This window comes from Pelophylax lessonae (genome assembly GCF_965119305.1).
Source record: "Pelophylax lessonae genome assembly, chromosome: 5".
Lineage (NCBI taxonomy): Eukaryota > Metazoa > Chordata > Amphibia > Anura > Ranidae > Pelophylax > Pelophylax lessonae.
Window position 1 is genome coordinate 411,463,049 of NC_138772.1, and position 15,319 is coordinate 411,478,367.

At 42.8% G+C, this 15,319-nt stretch overlaps 1 protein-coding gene across 2 annotated transcripts in view; it reads right to left on the minus strand.

Moving 5' to 3' along the window:
- The window catches only part of TRAPPC8 (trafficking protein particle complex subunit 8), a 220,570-nt gene that overhangs the window by 137,124 nt on the left and 68,127 nt on the right, over positions 1 to 15,319 (minus strand). For both annotated transcript variants that reach the window (XM_082259743.1, XM_082259742.1), the window contains 2 exons: positions 5,355 to 5,605; positions 1,306 to 1,421 (listed from right to left, as the gene is read on the minus strand). In XM_082259743.1, the coding sequence (XP_082115869.1) occupies positions 1,306 to 1,421; positions 5,355 to 5,605 (367 nt within the window). The remainder of the gene's footprint in view (positions 1 to 1,305; positions 1,422 to 5,354; positions 5,606 to 15,319) is intronic.

Below are 15,319 nucleotides of genomic sequence, written 5' to 3' on the forward strand. Positions count from 1 at the left end.
CATCAACGCCATTCCTGTTCATATGTCCCAGGCACAGGAAGAGGAAGAGGAGGAACTTCGGCATTCCCACGAGGCTTCAGTCGTCTCCAGCGTCTCCCAGATTAAGGGAAAATGGTCCCCGTGACATCATCGTGCTACACAAACATGGCCGCCAACCGGAGACAAGCCAGACTAAGTGAAAATTGCCACCATCAGCTACAAACGCTGAACAATGCTGCCAGGATCTTCCCTGCGCCCTCTGCAACGCTGCACTCTCTGCAAGGGGACCCATCCGAAGGTAGGACACATGTTAGGGGAGACTCATCTGCGCACTCTGAACCAGTCTGTGCACTAGGACCCCCCCCCCTGCACTATATCCACACTGCAAACATTAGGTTTTGCACATAGGAGTCTCCTACACTGGGACCCCTTCAGTCTACCAGGACAGGACACACACTATCCCAGGACCCTTACAGAGTAGGGATAGTGGGGGAGACCCCAAGTGTCTCCACTGCATTCTCTTCCCTGGGACCCCCTCCAGACTCTGGGACCAGACAGGGGGAAAGGGAGTGGAGGAAGCCCAGCTCACTGAGAGATTTAAGGATGGAAGGAGGGAACCTGCAGGCAGGTCTAACTGTCCCTGGGTTACCTGCGTCCACCACAAAAAAATGCCAGAAGGGGGGAGGGGGTACTGTACGTACCCTTCCATGGTGCAGGTAATGCTCCAGACAGAATCCTCGCCACTGAAGTAGGTGTCAGCCAAGGGACCACAACCAAGGGACCGCTGCGACTCAGACCCAAGCCCGGTCGTATATGACCATGCAAGACTTAACTCACGGGCCAGCCTCTGTCAATGAACTTGCTTGCTAGCGTTTTACCCTATAAAGGTTTCCACCCTCCGATCATGCCTCACTCCAACAAGAAGTAGTCGCATGCTTCCTGAGAAGCCTAGGCTCCATGTAAGAAACAGCTGCAAGGCCTGACCCAGTGGAGAGCCTCATCTATGTCTTTTCTAAGTAGCAGCAATGTTGGCAAGAACCAGATCTCCCACAAACTTCACTAACAGAATACACTATTGTTATATTTAATGTATTCATACTGCATGCTTTTTTCTACAAGTTGCCAGATTCACCACACTCTTAATAAAGCCTCAGAAACTGTTCACACAGTCAGGTTTATTGGAGGATAGAAAGAGTTTAGCTGCATGCCCAGAACAACCTATACATTTGTTCCAACAGTGTATGCAGCTGTTTGCCTGCATTTCTGCTTAAAAAAAAAAAAAAAAAAAAAAAACATTTTGCAACAAACAGTACAATCTATACTTACAATAATCCTGAGGTATTCTTTAGTTCATTAATGCTTTTCTCTGGTACTTTACTACCACTGAACCATTTCTTTGTGGCAGAAAACAGTGATCGACTCAGTCCCTTCCTGGATATTAACTGGAATAAAAAAAAAAAATGCATTTACAGAAACTGTCATTACAATGTCATATTACTTCTGGTAAGCAAGAAAAAGAAAATTAAAAAAGCATGTAATCACATTTCTAACAAAGTATAATACTTTTTTAGGGTGACCTGTGTTGCCAGAAAAAAATTTGGATTTGAACCTGTACTGCAAACCAACAACCATTGTTTACTGGCTCAAAAAAGAGATTCCCATTTATAGGGTTTAAAAGGAAAAAGAATTGAGATGTTAAAGTGATTGTAAGGTCATTTTTACAGGGGTGTGTGGACTTTTTATATCTACTGTATATATACACACACATTTCTTTTTAGATGGTTCAATAATTTTTTATTATATACCGCACTATTCTGTTAATAATCAACTTCATGACATGGAGAACTAAATCGCTTATACCGCACAATGCAATGTGCTATACTGTCATTGTTATTCTGTGTATATATGAATTGCAATACGTTATCGATATTTAACATGCATGTACAAACTGTTATGTGTCATGCCACTTACTGTTTTAGAGATAAAACATATATACTTTTTACATGCTTACAAACCTTCTAGTTATGCCACACACATCTCATTTAAAGTCCCACAACTCCCTCGTTGTTGCCTATAGATATAGGGATGGAGGCGTATACATTCCCATAAGTTTCATTTAAAGTCGCAATAATCCCCTTTAGTTTACAACCACTTTAATCTGATTCCTCCTGTATTGAATTGTATTGTAACTGTACTGTCTGCCTTCATGTTGTGCAAACTGTTGGAGCTATAGAAAATCCTGTATAGAATTAATAATAATAATTAAGACTTTAAAAAGAAAGACTGTCCTGCAGTCCTGTTAGACTATGCAGAGGCCCCTAGAGATGGAGGGCTTGCAGTTTCCAATCCCAACTTAACCTGCGTCCAAACTTTCTCATCATCACCACTGAATTTTCTCTGAATTTCTAAACGTATTCAATTTACACGAAGCCACCAATTCTCCGATTCTTATACAGTCCAAAGGTTATGTGTGACACAACCCTGAGACAAACTTCTAACTCAGGTCTTAAAGATTGGCAGGCTATGTTAGATAAAACACAGATTATGCATTTTAACAAGCAAACACCCATATTGAACACCCCCAACTTCCTGAATGCCCACATTCCAATATCTGGTTCAGACTACCCTGGGTCACACCATTGAGGGTAATATGCTTTAAAAACCCTTTCACAATTGCAAACCAAATTTCAGCTACCAAACTAAATGCTATTCTGAGATTTTCTGCTCTGACATGCAGCTCAGCCACAAGTCTCGCCTCTCCCAACATAACTACCCAACAACTCTAAAGATTTCTTGGCAACCCAAATTGAAATCTACGTTGTATTGTTATTTACAGAATCCAACAGCCCTCAGATCCCAGTGGGACAAGGCCCAGATAGCCTACAAAAGAAAAAGTTCCATAAGATTGTCAGCTGAACATATACATCTTCAAATATTACATTGCACCCACTTGTCAGCCATCTCTTTCCAGAATTAGACCCTCTTATTGTCCCCTATGCCCCAAATGCCCCTTTGGATCCAGGCCCTGCCACTTACTATCTCCCACTGGAGGACTGAAGTTAATATAACTTTACCATTCAATTAGCTTATAAAACACAGGGGATGCCCATCTAGATATAGAAATTTGGCCCTACACAACTGGTGGAACTGTTCAGTACTCACTCAATTTTGGTCTACTCTTACTAGGCTTCTCTCTTCTATAAATCCCTTTTACGGCAGATGGTTCTATTGGGATTGCATATAGATACCTGTCCCCAGAACTCCCACATCATCATGTATTTAAAGCCTCATGCCTATCTATTGCTAGAAACTGGAAAGCCCTGCACCCTCCTGCCATTTTGGAATTGATTTTAAGCTTAAACAACCATTGTTTGATGGAACATACTTTATGTATGCTAGGGCTCATCTTCAAATTCCAACATTTCAAAAACAATGGGAACTTTGGCTCAAATACCCCAAATGAATAAACCTTCCATGACTCATTGGATTTTCTCTATATCCACACCAAATATGAACACCCTTTGTATTTTGCCTTTACAATATGTCACTGCTAGTTTATGGATCTAATCTCCCTTCCCTTTTACATCCAGCATCCCCCTAACCACTCATTTAGAAGTGTCCTACCAAGCTGTAGCTTACCAATTTTGGATGTCTTTATCCTACAGTTAAATTTTCCCTCTGGAATATTGTACTTTCATGACCTATAGTGCACCCAGAAAGTATTCACAGCGCTTCTTTTTTTCCCCACATTTTAGGTTACAGCCTTATTCCAAAATGAATTAAAGTCATTACTTTCCTCAAAATTCTACAAACAATACCCTAAAATGACATGAAAGAAGTTTGAAATCTTTGCAAATTTATTAAAAAAAAAAAATGAAAACAAATCACATGTACATAAGTATTCACAGCCCTTGCCGTGACACTCAAAATTGAGCTCAGGCAAATCCTTTTTTTCCCACTGATCATCCTTGAGATGTTTCTTATTGGAGTCCACCTGTGGTAAATTTAGTTGATTGGACGTTATTTGGAAAGGCACACACGTCTATATAAGGTCCCACAGTTAACAGTCAGGGCACAAACCAAGCCATGCAGTTCAAGTAATTGTAGACCTCCGAGACAGGATTGTATCAAGGCAAAGATCTGGGAAGGGTACAGAATGATTTCTGCAGTATTGAAGGTCCCAATGAGCACAGTGCCCTCCATCATCCATAAATGGAAAATGTTTGGAAGCACCAGGACTCTTCCTAGAGCGGGCCCCCCGGCTAAATGAAACTATCGGGGGAGAAGAGCCTTGGTCAGGGAAGTGACCAAGAACCCAATGGTCACTCTGAAAGAGCTCCAGCGTTTCTCTGTGGAGAGAGGATAACCTTCTAGAACAACCATCTCTGCAGCACTCCACCAATCAGGCCTGTATAGTAGAGTGGCCAGACGGAAGCCACTCATCAGTAAAAGGCACATGACAGCCTTGCCAAAAGGCACCTGAAGGACTCTCAGACCATGAGAAACAAAATTCTCTGGTCTGATGCAACAAAGATTGAACTCTTTGGCCTGAAAGCGTGATGTCTGGAGGAGACCAGGCACTGCTCATCAACCTGGCGAACACCATCCCTACACCGAAGTAAGGTGGTGGCAGCATCATGCTGTGGGGATGTTTTTTCAGCGGCAGGAACTGAGAGACTAGTCAGGATCAAGGGAAAGATGAATGCAGCAACATACAGAGACATCCTTGATGAAAACCTGCTCCAGACCTCCGACTAGGGCAAAGGTTTATCTTCCAACAGGACAACGACCCCAAGCACACACCCAGCCCAGACTTGAACACGATTGAACATCTCTGGAGAGATCTGAAAATGGCTGTGCACGGATGAAGAATCGGAGAAACTGCCCAAAAATAGGAGTGCCAAACTTGTAGCATCATACTCAAAGACTTGAGGCTGTAATTGGTGCCAAAGGTGCTTCAACAAAGTATTGAGCAAAGGCTGTAAATAAGGTTGTAACATACCAAAATGTGGAAAAAGTGAAGTGCTGTGAATACTTTCCAGATGCACTGTATGTACCTTCTGTATTTCTAGGTTTTGCTTATGGCACACATTCATGACAAGCTATTGTACCAGCTCTTACTTTGTACTATTGAAAATTCAAAACAAACTAAGTGGAAAAAAAATAAAAATATTGGGACAATGGATCTCCAAGGCTTCTGCTGGCAATCCACTACCAAACTTCCTGGGTTTGGAATGTACCTTCATAGGTTTAGAGTGCACCTTCCCAACACCTTGTCAGGTCCTTTACCTTCCAGCTCCGGCGTCAACCTAAAAAGAGTAATATTTGCAGAAAAACCCCATGCAAAAAGGAACAGGAATCTGCAATAAGCTGACCTGATCGTTAAGCTGACGTACAGTCTTTTCTATATGAGGTATGAGTCCACGGAATGTAAATTCCTGTATGAACTGCCTAATGCGATCATGATCAGTAAGAGTCAAACAACTGCCATGGGGAGTTCCTGTTGCGGTCTTCTTCGTTTCACTGACTGAACTCTGCATTTTTCCATTATCCAGTTCATCAAAGCTACCTCCAGCATCATTGATCTGGTCAAGTGGATGGGTCTTAAAATGGTTTGATAAACCCTCTGTAATAAAGGTAAAAACATCATATAAAGCAAACAAATATAAAATTACAGTGTATTAAGGGGCTTATGTAAGAAACTGAAAAAAATATGCAACTGCTGAAAACTGGGGAATGTTTTATACTACAAAAAGTTTATACTTCTATTTAAACTGAAAAACTCCTTGAAATGACAGATTAAAGAAAAGACATGCACACTGCTTGCAAATTGTGACCATTATATATGTTTTGCAGATACAAATTGCTAACATATTATGCTAGGTGGCTTATATTGTATTGTGTGACAGCACATTTTCTACAAGAGGTTCCACCTAAGTTGTTGCTCATCGCATACTGTAGATTACATTACATACATCAACCTGTATGTTTTGTTTTCTCAATCCTCAAACTTAATTGATTTAAGGTCATGTTATATGCTGTGAGGGGCTTCTCGGAGGGCAAAACAAAGTCTCAATTTCAATTGCAGAAAGCCCTAGTCGTTTCTAGAGGAAATACATGCCCCATCCTTGAAAGATCTTGAAACCCCAAAAAACTATTTTGTGCACAATTTAATGCACTCTATATGTTTACATTTAGGTAGGATTAACAGCAGCGTTATTCTTCTTTGACATGCCTTGGGTGAAGGCACCCAATTTACTTTGCATGGGCCTTTAAACAGCATTAAACCCAAAAGCAAATATTATACTGCAGTTTACACATTTTTAGATGTGAGGGCTATACTCGTATTCTTTTTAGGCTTTCTTTCTTCTATTCTCATGTGGTGATCCAGCCAGCAAGCCTGTAGTTTTTCAAAAGTGCAAGCTCTCCAGCAGAATGTATCAGTTTACATTGATGAGACAAACCAATTAACACTGGCAAGGGTAATTAAAACGTTTAGATTCTATTTATTCATGCAAAACCTTTATTCCCAAAAGGAAAAAACTGTTTGCTGAAGCGAATGAGCTGGCTTCAATTTGTTAGTGCATTTAAATTTGCCAATTCATTTAACACTACCCTCCCTCCAAGACTGACAATGCTGCTGTCTGCTGTACCTTCTGTGCTCATTCATCCAGAGTTGTCCCTCTCTAATACAGGTGTTTTACTGACCAAATCAGATGAAAAACAGACAGAGGAAAAAAACTGATGCAGCCACCACATCTAATGGATTGGTAAGCTATAATATATTACATTTGTGGTTATGGATTTAACCACTTGCCTACTGGGCACTTTAACCCCCTTCCTGCCCAGGCCAATTTTCAGCTTTCAGCGCTGTCTCACTTTGATTGCCAATTGCGCGATCATGCAACACTGTATCTAAACAACATTTTTTTATTTTTTTTTTGATTAATAGAGCTTTCTTTTGGTGGTATTTAATCACCACTAGGGTTTTATTTTTTGCTGGACAAACTAAAAAAGGTCAAACATTTTGAAAAAAAAAAAAAAGTTTTAGTTTTTGTCATAAACATTTTGTAAATAAGTAATTTTTCTCCTTCACTAATGTACACTGATAAGACACTGACTGACAGCACTGGTGGGCACTGTTGGGGCTGCACTGATGATCAGTGCCCCGATTACCAGTGTAGATGTCCCCTGTGTAGATTTGCTAGTTATCAGCTTTCCTCTCCTCACATGCTATCAGTGTGTGGAGGATTGCCCATAACCAGCAAATCCTGTTTACATTGTGATCAGCTGTGATTGGACACAGCTGATCATATGGTGAAGAGCGGCCATGATCACTGCCAATGCACGCCGACAGTGGGAGCACAGGACGTCGTCATATGACGGCCTCCCGGCAAAGTGTGACAGTGCTGTAGCTGTAATTTGGCTATAGCACGGCCATAAAGAGGTTAATACCACTTTGAAGAACCTCAACACACAAAATGCACCTGTATTGCGTCAAGGAAACAACACCAAAATGCACATATACCATGCAGTAAAACATGTATTTTAACAGCTTCCCACCAGGCCAATGTACATAAACGACCAGGTGGGAGTACGTCCCTCAGAATGGAATGCCGCACTGTGATGCGATCCTGTGATGGCTGTGATCTTCGGACACAGCCAAGCATAGGTCGGGATATGGGCGCTGTGATGGCCCTATGGATCATGTGATGACTGTGTCCAACCACAGCCTTCAATGTGAAAAGAGACACACATTGTCAATCAGCTCTCAGTGTGGGGAGGGAGCCGGACTAGTGGGGGAAGCTGCAGCCTGTGCTGACAGCTCTTTCAGTAAGAGATAATTTTACACAGACTGCAGCCGCCCCCACACATAGTAAACCAAGCGCCAATGTCCCTGCCCCATGAGCATTTGTCAAAGTATCCCCATGTGCATCTGTACAAGTGCACAAAACATCTGTCAAAGTGTATGTGTCCCATCAACATCTGTACCAGTGCACAAAACATCTGCAATCATGCAATAATGTTTTATTGCAACATCAACCAGTGGACAAGTGAACAAAAACATGCAAAGGGGAACGTTGGATCTGTACGCATACATAAACCGAGATTGCACCACACATGTGAGGTATCACCACGAACGTCAGAGCAAGAGCAATAACTTTAGCAGACCTCCTGTGTAACTCTAAATGGTATCCAATAAAGGCTTATAAAGCATCACATATGGAGGTTTTTAAATACCAAATTTTGGCGCCATTTCACAAGTGTGCACAATTTCAAAGCGTGACATTTTTGGTATCTATTTACCCGGGGCAGCACCAGGCTTCATATTTTACCAAAAACGTGGGTATTATATTGTCTGTGTGTGTATTACAAGTAATTAAAATGTAGTTACATTATTGCATGTAAAATTGCATTTAAAAAAATGCTGAGCAAATACCGTGTGACATAAAAATTTGCAAAACCCGCCATTTTATTCTCTAGAGCCTCTGCTACCAAAATATATAATGTTTGGGGGTTCCAAGTAATTTTCTAGCACAAATACTGATTTTTTACTTGTAAACAAAAAGTGTCAAAAGCACTGGTCTTAAAGTAGATAATGCCTTAAGCTGCTCCTTGGATGTTGCGCTTCTCAATGTGGCTAGGCTGAAAGTGTCTCACAGGTGGTATCGTCATACTCAGGACAAGTAGCAGAATGCGTTTTAGGGTGTAGTTGCATGTATGCCGTGTGTGAGAGGACATCAATAGTATGTAAATTACAGGAAGGGATAATAAGGGACTTTATCCAAGAATTTGCTAAGGACAACAGTATCATCAGCAGTAATCAGCACGGGTTTACAAAAGGACGTTCTTGCTAAATCAATCTGTTAACATTTTAAGAGGAGGTGAGCTGTGAGCTAGATAGGGGGAGACCTGTGGATGTGGTGTATCTGGATTTTGCTAAGACATTTGATACAGTTCCCCACAAATGCTAAATCTACAAACTAAGGTCTTCAGTCATCAACCACATGGTTTGTTCTTGGATAGGAAAAACTGGGTACAGGGGCGTGTCCAAAAGGGTGGTCATCAATAACGCGTACTCAGACTGGTCTGGAGTGGTAAGTGGGGTCCCCCAAGGCTCAGGCCTGGTACCAATTTTGTTCAATGTATTCATAAATAACAGAGGACAGGGTCATTAGCTCAATCTCAGTTTTTGCGGATGACGCAAAAAATAGGCAGGGCAATAACTTCCCATCAAGATACAGAAATCTTACAGAACGACCTGGACAAAATAACAGAGTGGACAACTACATGGCATATGAGGTTTAATGTGGAGAAATGTAAGGTATTTCCCTTGGGGGCTAAAAGCAAATGCAAAATACGCTCTGGGGGGGGAACCTCTGGGGAATCAAGAATGGAGAAAGATCTGGGAGTCTTAGTGGAAGATAGACTAAGCAATAGCATGCAATGTCAAGCTGCAGCTGCCAAAGCTGGCAGAATATTAGCATGCATAAGGAAAGGGATATATTCCACAGATAAAGCTATACAATGCTACCACTTTATAAAACCATGGTCCGGCCACATCTGGAGTATTCTGTCCAGCTCTGGTCACCAATCCTCAAAAGGGATGTGCTGGAACTGGAGAGAGTCAAAAGTAGGGCAACTAAACTAATTAGGGCATTGGAGGGCATTAGTTATGAGGAGCGTTTGCAAGCGCTTCATTTATTCTCCCTGGGGAAGAGACGCCTGAGAGGGGAAATGCTAACGATTTACAAATACCTCAATGGTGATCTCAGTATAGGTATAGGACACATGGCCACAAAATGAGATTAGAGGAGAGGCGGTTTAACCTTAAGCTACGTAAGGGTTTTTTCACTAAAGGCGGTAAGATTGTGGAACTCTCTTCAACAATTGGTGGTAACTGCGGGGAGTATGGCTACTTTTAAAAGACTCTTGGACATGCATCTCAAAGATCACAACATTCAGGGTTCAAGGATCAAGCAGCAAGCATATGACCACCAGTGGGGGCCCCTGTATAATGTGCAGATTTGTGCGCTTGTCAGGGATAGGTTTGCTCTGTGAAGTCAATATAGTTTTGATATCTATCTGCCTCTATGTAGGGATACATGCTCATGTCTTTCTACTGTGCCTGATCACCATACTGGAAACAGCACTGCTCTTTCCCTGCAGATAGCCTCCCATATATGGGAACAGTAGTATAATCCTATTAGGCATTGTTCTCTGAGCTTTGCTGAACAGGATTCACGCCCATGGTAGTGGCGGGAATACATGCACGAGTTTGCTCAGAGCAGCGTTTACGGTTCTACACGCTAGTGCTGCACAATTCTGGATAAAATGAGAATTTTTTTGCTTACAAAAAAGATCTCGATTCTCTAACAATTCTCTGTGTAACATCATCTATTACATTATACAAAAAACTGGGCTAACTTTACAATTCAGTTTTTTTTTTTTAATTCATTAAAAGGTGTATTTTTTCCCAAAAAACTGCATTTGGAAGACTTTTGCGCAAATACAGCAGTGTGACATAAAAGATTGCAACGATCGCCCATTTTTTTTCTCTATGGTCTCTGCTAAATATAGATTTATTTATAAATAAAAGTGAGTACACCCCTTACATTTTTGTAAATATTTTATTCTATCTTTTCATGTGACAACACTGAAGAAATGACACTTTGCTACAATGTAAAGTAGTGAGTGTACAGCTTGTGTAACAGTGTAAATTTGCTGTCACCTCAAAATAACTCAACACACAGCCATTGTCTAAACCGCTGGCAACAAAAGTGAGTACACCCCATAGTGATAAGGTCCAAATTGGCCCAAAGTGTCAATATTTTTTGTGCCACCATTATTTTCCAGCACTGCCTTAACCCTCTTGGGCATGGAGTTCAACAGAGCTTCACAGGTTGCCACTGGAGTCCTCTTCCACTCCTCCATGATGACATCACAGAGCTGGTGGATATTGGGAGACCTTGCGCACCTCCACCTTCCATTTGAGGATGTTTGTTTGTGTTCGTAATGGAGTTTGTTTGTGTTCGTAATGGAGGTGTGTTTGGGGTCGTTATGTTGGAATACTGCCCTACGGCCCAGTTTCTGAAGGGAGGGGATCATGCTCTGCTTCAGTATGTCACAGTACATGTTGGCATTCCTGGTTCCCTCAATGAACTGTAGCTCCCCAGTGCCGGCAGCACTCATGCAGACCCAGACCATGACACTTCCACCACCATGCCTGACTGTAGGCAAGACACATTTGTCTTTGTACTCACCTGGTTGCAGACACACACGCTTGACACCATCTGAACCAAAAAGGTTTATCTTGGTCTCATCAGACCACAGGACATGGTTCTCATCAGATCACAGGGCATGGTTCCAGTAATCCATGTCCTTAGTCTGCTTGTCTTCAGCAAACTGTTTGCGGGCTTTCTTGTGCATCATCTTAAGAAGAGGCTTCTTTCTGGGATGACAGCCATGCAGACCAATTTGATGCAGTGTGCGGCGTATGGTCTGAGCACTGACAAGCTGACCCCCCACCCCTTCAACCTCTGCAGCAATGATGGCAACACTTATGCGTCTATTTCCCAAAGACAACACCTGGATATGTCGCTGAGCACGTGCACTCAACTTCTGCTGAGTGGAACCTGTCCTATTAAACCACTGTATGGTCTTGGCCACCATGCTGCAGCTCAGTTTCAGGGTCTTGGCAATCATCTTATAGCCTAGGCTATCTTTATGTAGAGCAACAATTCTTTTTTTCAGACCCTCAGAGAGTTCTTTGCCATGAGGTGCCATGTTGAACTTCCAGTGACCAGTATGAGAGAGTGATAACATCAAATTTAACACATCTGCTCCCCATTCACACTTGAGACCTTGTAACACTAACAAGTCACATGACACCGGGGAGAGAAAATGGCTAATTGGGCCCAATTTGGACATTTTCACTTAGGGGTGTACTCATTTTTGTTGCCAGTGGTTTAGACAATAATGACTGTGTTGAGTTATTTTGAGGGGACAGCAAATTTAGACTGTTATACAAGCTGTACACTCACTACATTGTAGCAAAGTGTCTTTTCTTCAGTGTTGTCACATGAAAAGATAGAATAGAATATTTACAAAAATGTAAAGGGGTGTACTCATTTTTGTGAGAGAATATATATAAAATGTGTGTGTGTGTGTGTGTGTGTGTGTGTGTGTGTGTGTGTGTGATGTTTGGGGGTTCCAAGTAATTTTCTAGCAAAAAATACTGATTTTAACTTGTAAGCAATTAGTGTCAGAAAAAGGCTTAGTCTGTAAGAGGTTAAACTACCCTCCTTTACCGACAGAAGTTCATTCCTTTGATCTAAAAGAACAAAATTATACCTTGTAACATTGCGTTTATAGTTATCTAGCAGCCTTAAAGAGGAAGTAAACCCTCCTCTGACACTTTTACCTATAGGTAAGCCTATGATAAGGCTTACCTCTAGGTACTGTAAATATCTCCTAAACATGTACCGTTTAGGAGATATTTACCTTACATGCAGCCAGTGACGTCACTGGCGCATGCGCTCTGAAGGAATGGCCGCTGGTGCCGTTTCTTCAGAGACCCGTGCCGTGACTGTTGTTTCCCGCGCGCGTGCGCGGGAGTGATGTCACCGCGTGTCCGGCCAATCAGATGGCCGGATGCCGCGATCCCGGAAGACGGGCGACTGGACATGTCTCCCGTCATAGAGGTGAGCGGACGGCACAGCTCTGCTCTGTAAGTGTTAAGGAAATGCCGTATTAAGATCGTGAGGGGGGGGGGGGGTTATTCGAGATCGCGACTTTTCAACAATTATATAAATATCACTCCCTTTATAGAAGTTCTTTAACCACTTGCCGACCAGCCGCCGTAGTTCTACTGCGGCAGTTCGGCTCTATTACGCGAAACAGTGTACACCACTTATGTCGTTTCATGTAGCAGTTAGTGGGGTCACGCACAGATTGGCTAGAGGGGGAGCCAATCAGCGGGTCCGGCTCCCTATGGAGACAGAACGGAGGTCTGCCAATGTAAACACAGCAGACCGCTGTTCTGTGAGTTATGAACACAGGGATCCTGTGTTCCTCCCATTTAGGAACACAGGTCTCTGTGTTCATCCAGTGAATACAACCCCCACACAGTTAGAAAGCATCCCCTAGGCACACGCTCAACGCCCTCGGTGTTAACCCCTTCTCTGCCAGTGTCCTTAGTACAGTAACAGTGCATATTTTTAGCACTGATTACTGTAGCAATGTCAACGGTCCCCCTAAAAGTGTCAGTTAAGTGTCCGATCTGTCCACCGCAATGTCGCAGTCCCGCTAAAAATCGCTGATCGCCACCATTACTACTAAAAAAATAAAAATAAATAAAAATGAAAAACCTTTCACCTAGTTTGTAGACGCGATAACTTTTGCGCAAACCAATCAATATACACTTATCAGGATTTTTTTTTACCAAAAATATGTAGCAGAATATATATTGGCCTAAAATAATGAAAAAAAATCGGATTTTTGTAAGATCTTACCGTAAAATCCTTTTCTCTTAGCTCATTGACAGACGTAGTCTTCTTGATTCACAAGAACTGGGTTATGTTGTCTCCGCAGGAGTAGGACTAGGCAGAAAGAAAAAACGTTCTGGCTCCACCCTAGGGGCAGTCCCAGAGGGTATATCCTCTTCCTGTCTGCTACAGAGAATCAGTTCTGTCACAAAGCAGCAACAGAGAATTTAACCCAACCCAACTCAATGATAGAGGGGCGGGTACTACGTCTGTCAATGAGCTAAGAGAAAAGGATTTTACGGTAAGATCTTACAAAAATCCGATTTTCTCTGTCGCTCATTGACAGACGTAGTCTTCTTGATTCACAAGAACTGGGACATCCAGAAGCAGTGCCACAAATGAGGGGTGGGATTGACAGAAATCAAAATCCAATCTAGAAGGCCCAACCGGAGCCAACCAGAAGTATCAAAGGACTCATCGAGTAAACAGATGAGACCTACCCCACAAATCCTCGAGGTAGACCAACGGTCTCCTCAAACAGTGGCCTGCAGGAACCTTGCGGCCAGAAGAGGCATCTGACGATGCCATCACATAAACCTTATACAATATTGTAAAGGTATGAACCGACGACTAAACAGTCGCCTTGAAAACCTGAACCACTGACGCCTGATGGTGGAAGGTCCAGGAAACTCTAAGCGCCCGAGTAGAATGCGCCTTAACAGGGAACGGGGGATCCCGACCCTTAGATAAAATAAGCCTATACCACCGTCTGTCTGATCCATCTAAAGATGGTCGCAGCAGAACAGGCAACCCCTTCTTAGGGCCATCCGTGATCACAAACAGTGAATCCGTCTTACAAATTGAATCCGTAGTATTCAAATATATCCTGATCGCCCGAACTACATCCAAGGAATGCCATGCAAATTCTCGAGGATGATTGGGCTAAGGACATAGGAAGGACAATACACTGTCCTTATTCAATGAAACTTTGAAACCACCTTAGGAAGGAAGGATGGATTCGGATGAAGAACAACCTTATCCCTATGAACCACCAGATCTGGGGAACAACAGGATAATGCAGCCAGTTCTGACACCCTGCGTGCAGAAGTGATAGCCACCAAGAAGGCCACCTTCTGGGATAAAGTAAGCAAGGGAATCTCCCTGATATTTTCAAAGGGAGGTGTCTGAAGAACCGACAGCACCAAATTAAGATCCCAGGATGGTAACGGCGCGTGCACTGGCGGAGCCAGGTGTCGCACCCCCTGGATGAAATTCCGCACCAAGGAATGAGTAGCCAAAGGCTTCTGAAAGAAGATAGCAAATGCTGAAACCAGACCCTTGATAACACTCAAGGCCAGCTTCTGCTCAACTCCCTGTTGCAGAAAAGCCAATATTCGGGCTACCGAATAAAGATGTAGATGGAACCCAAGGGATTCACACCACACAATATAAGACTTCCATGTACGATGATAATCTTTCTGGAAGTCGCTTTCCTTGTTTTAACTAGAGTAGGAATAACTGAAGCTGACAATCCCTTGTCCTTCAGCACCTGGGTCTCAATAACCAGGCCGTTTAAAACCAGCGATCGTAAAGCAGGATGGAAGATCGGTCCCTGAGACAGTAGATCCTCCCTGAGAGGAAGTCTCCACGGGACGTCCGCCACCAGTCTGACCAAGTCGGCGTATCAAGCTCGACGAGGCCAGTCCGGAGCTACCAGGATTACTGGAATTCCTTCCTCCTCTATCCTGTGAAGAAGTCTTGGCAGTAACCCAAGAGGAGGGAAGGCATACATTAGCTGGTATTGCCCCCACGGGGTGACCAGTGCGTCTGCGGTCTCTGCTAGAGGATCGCGG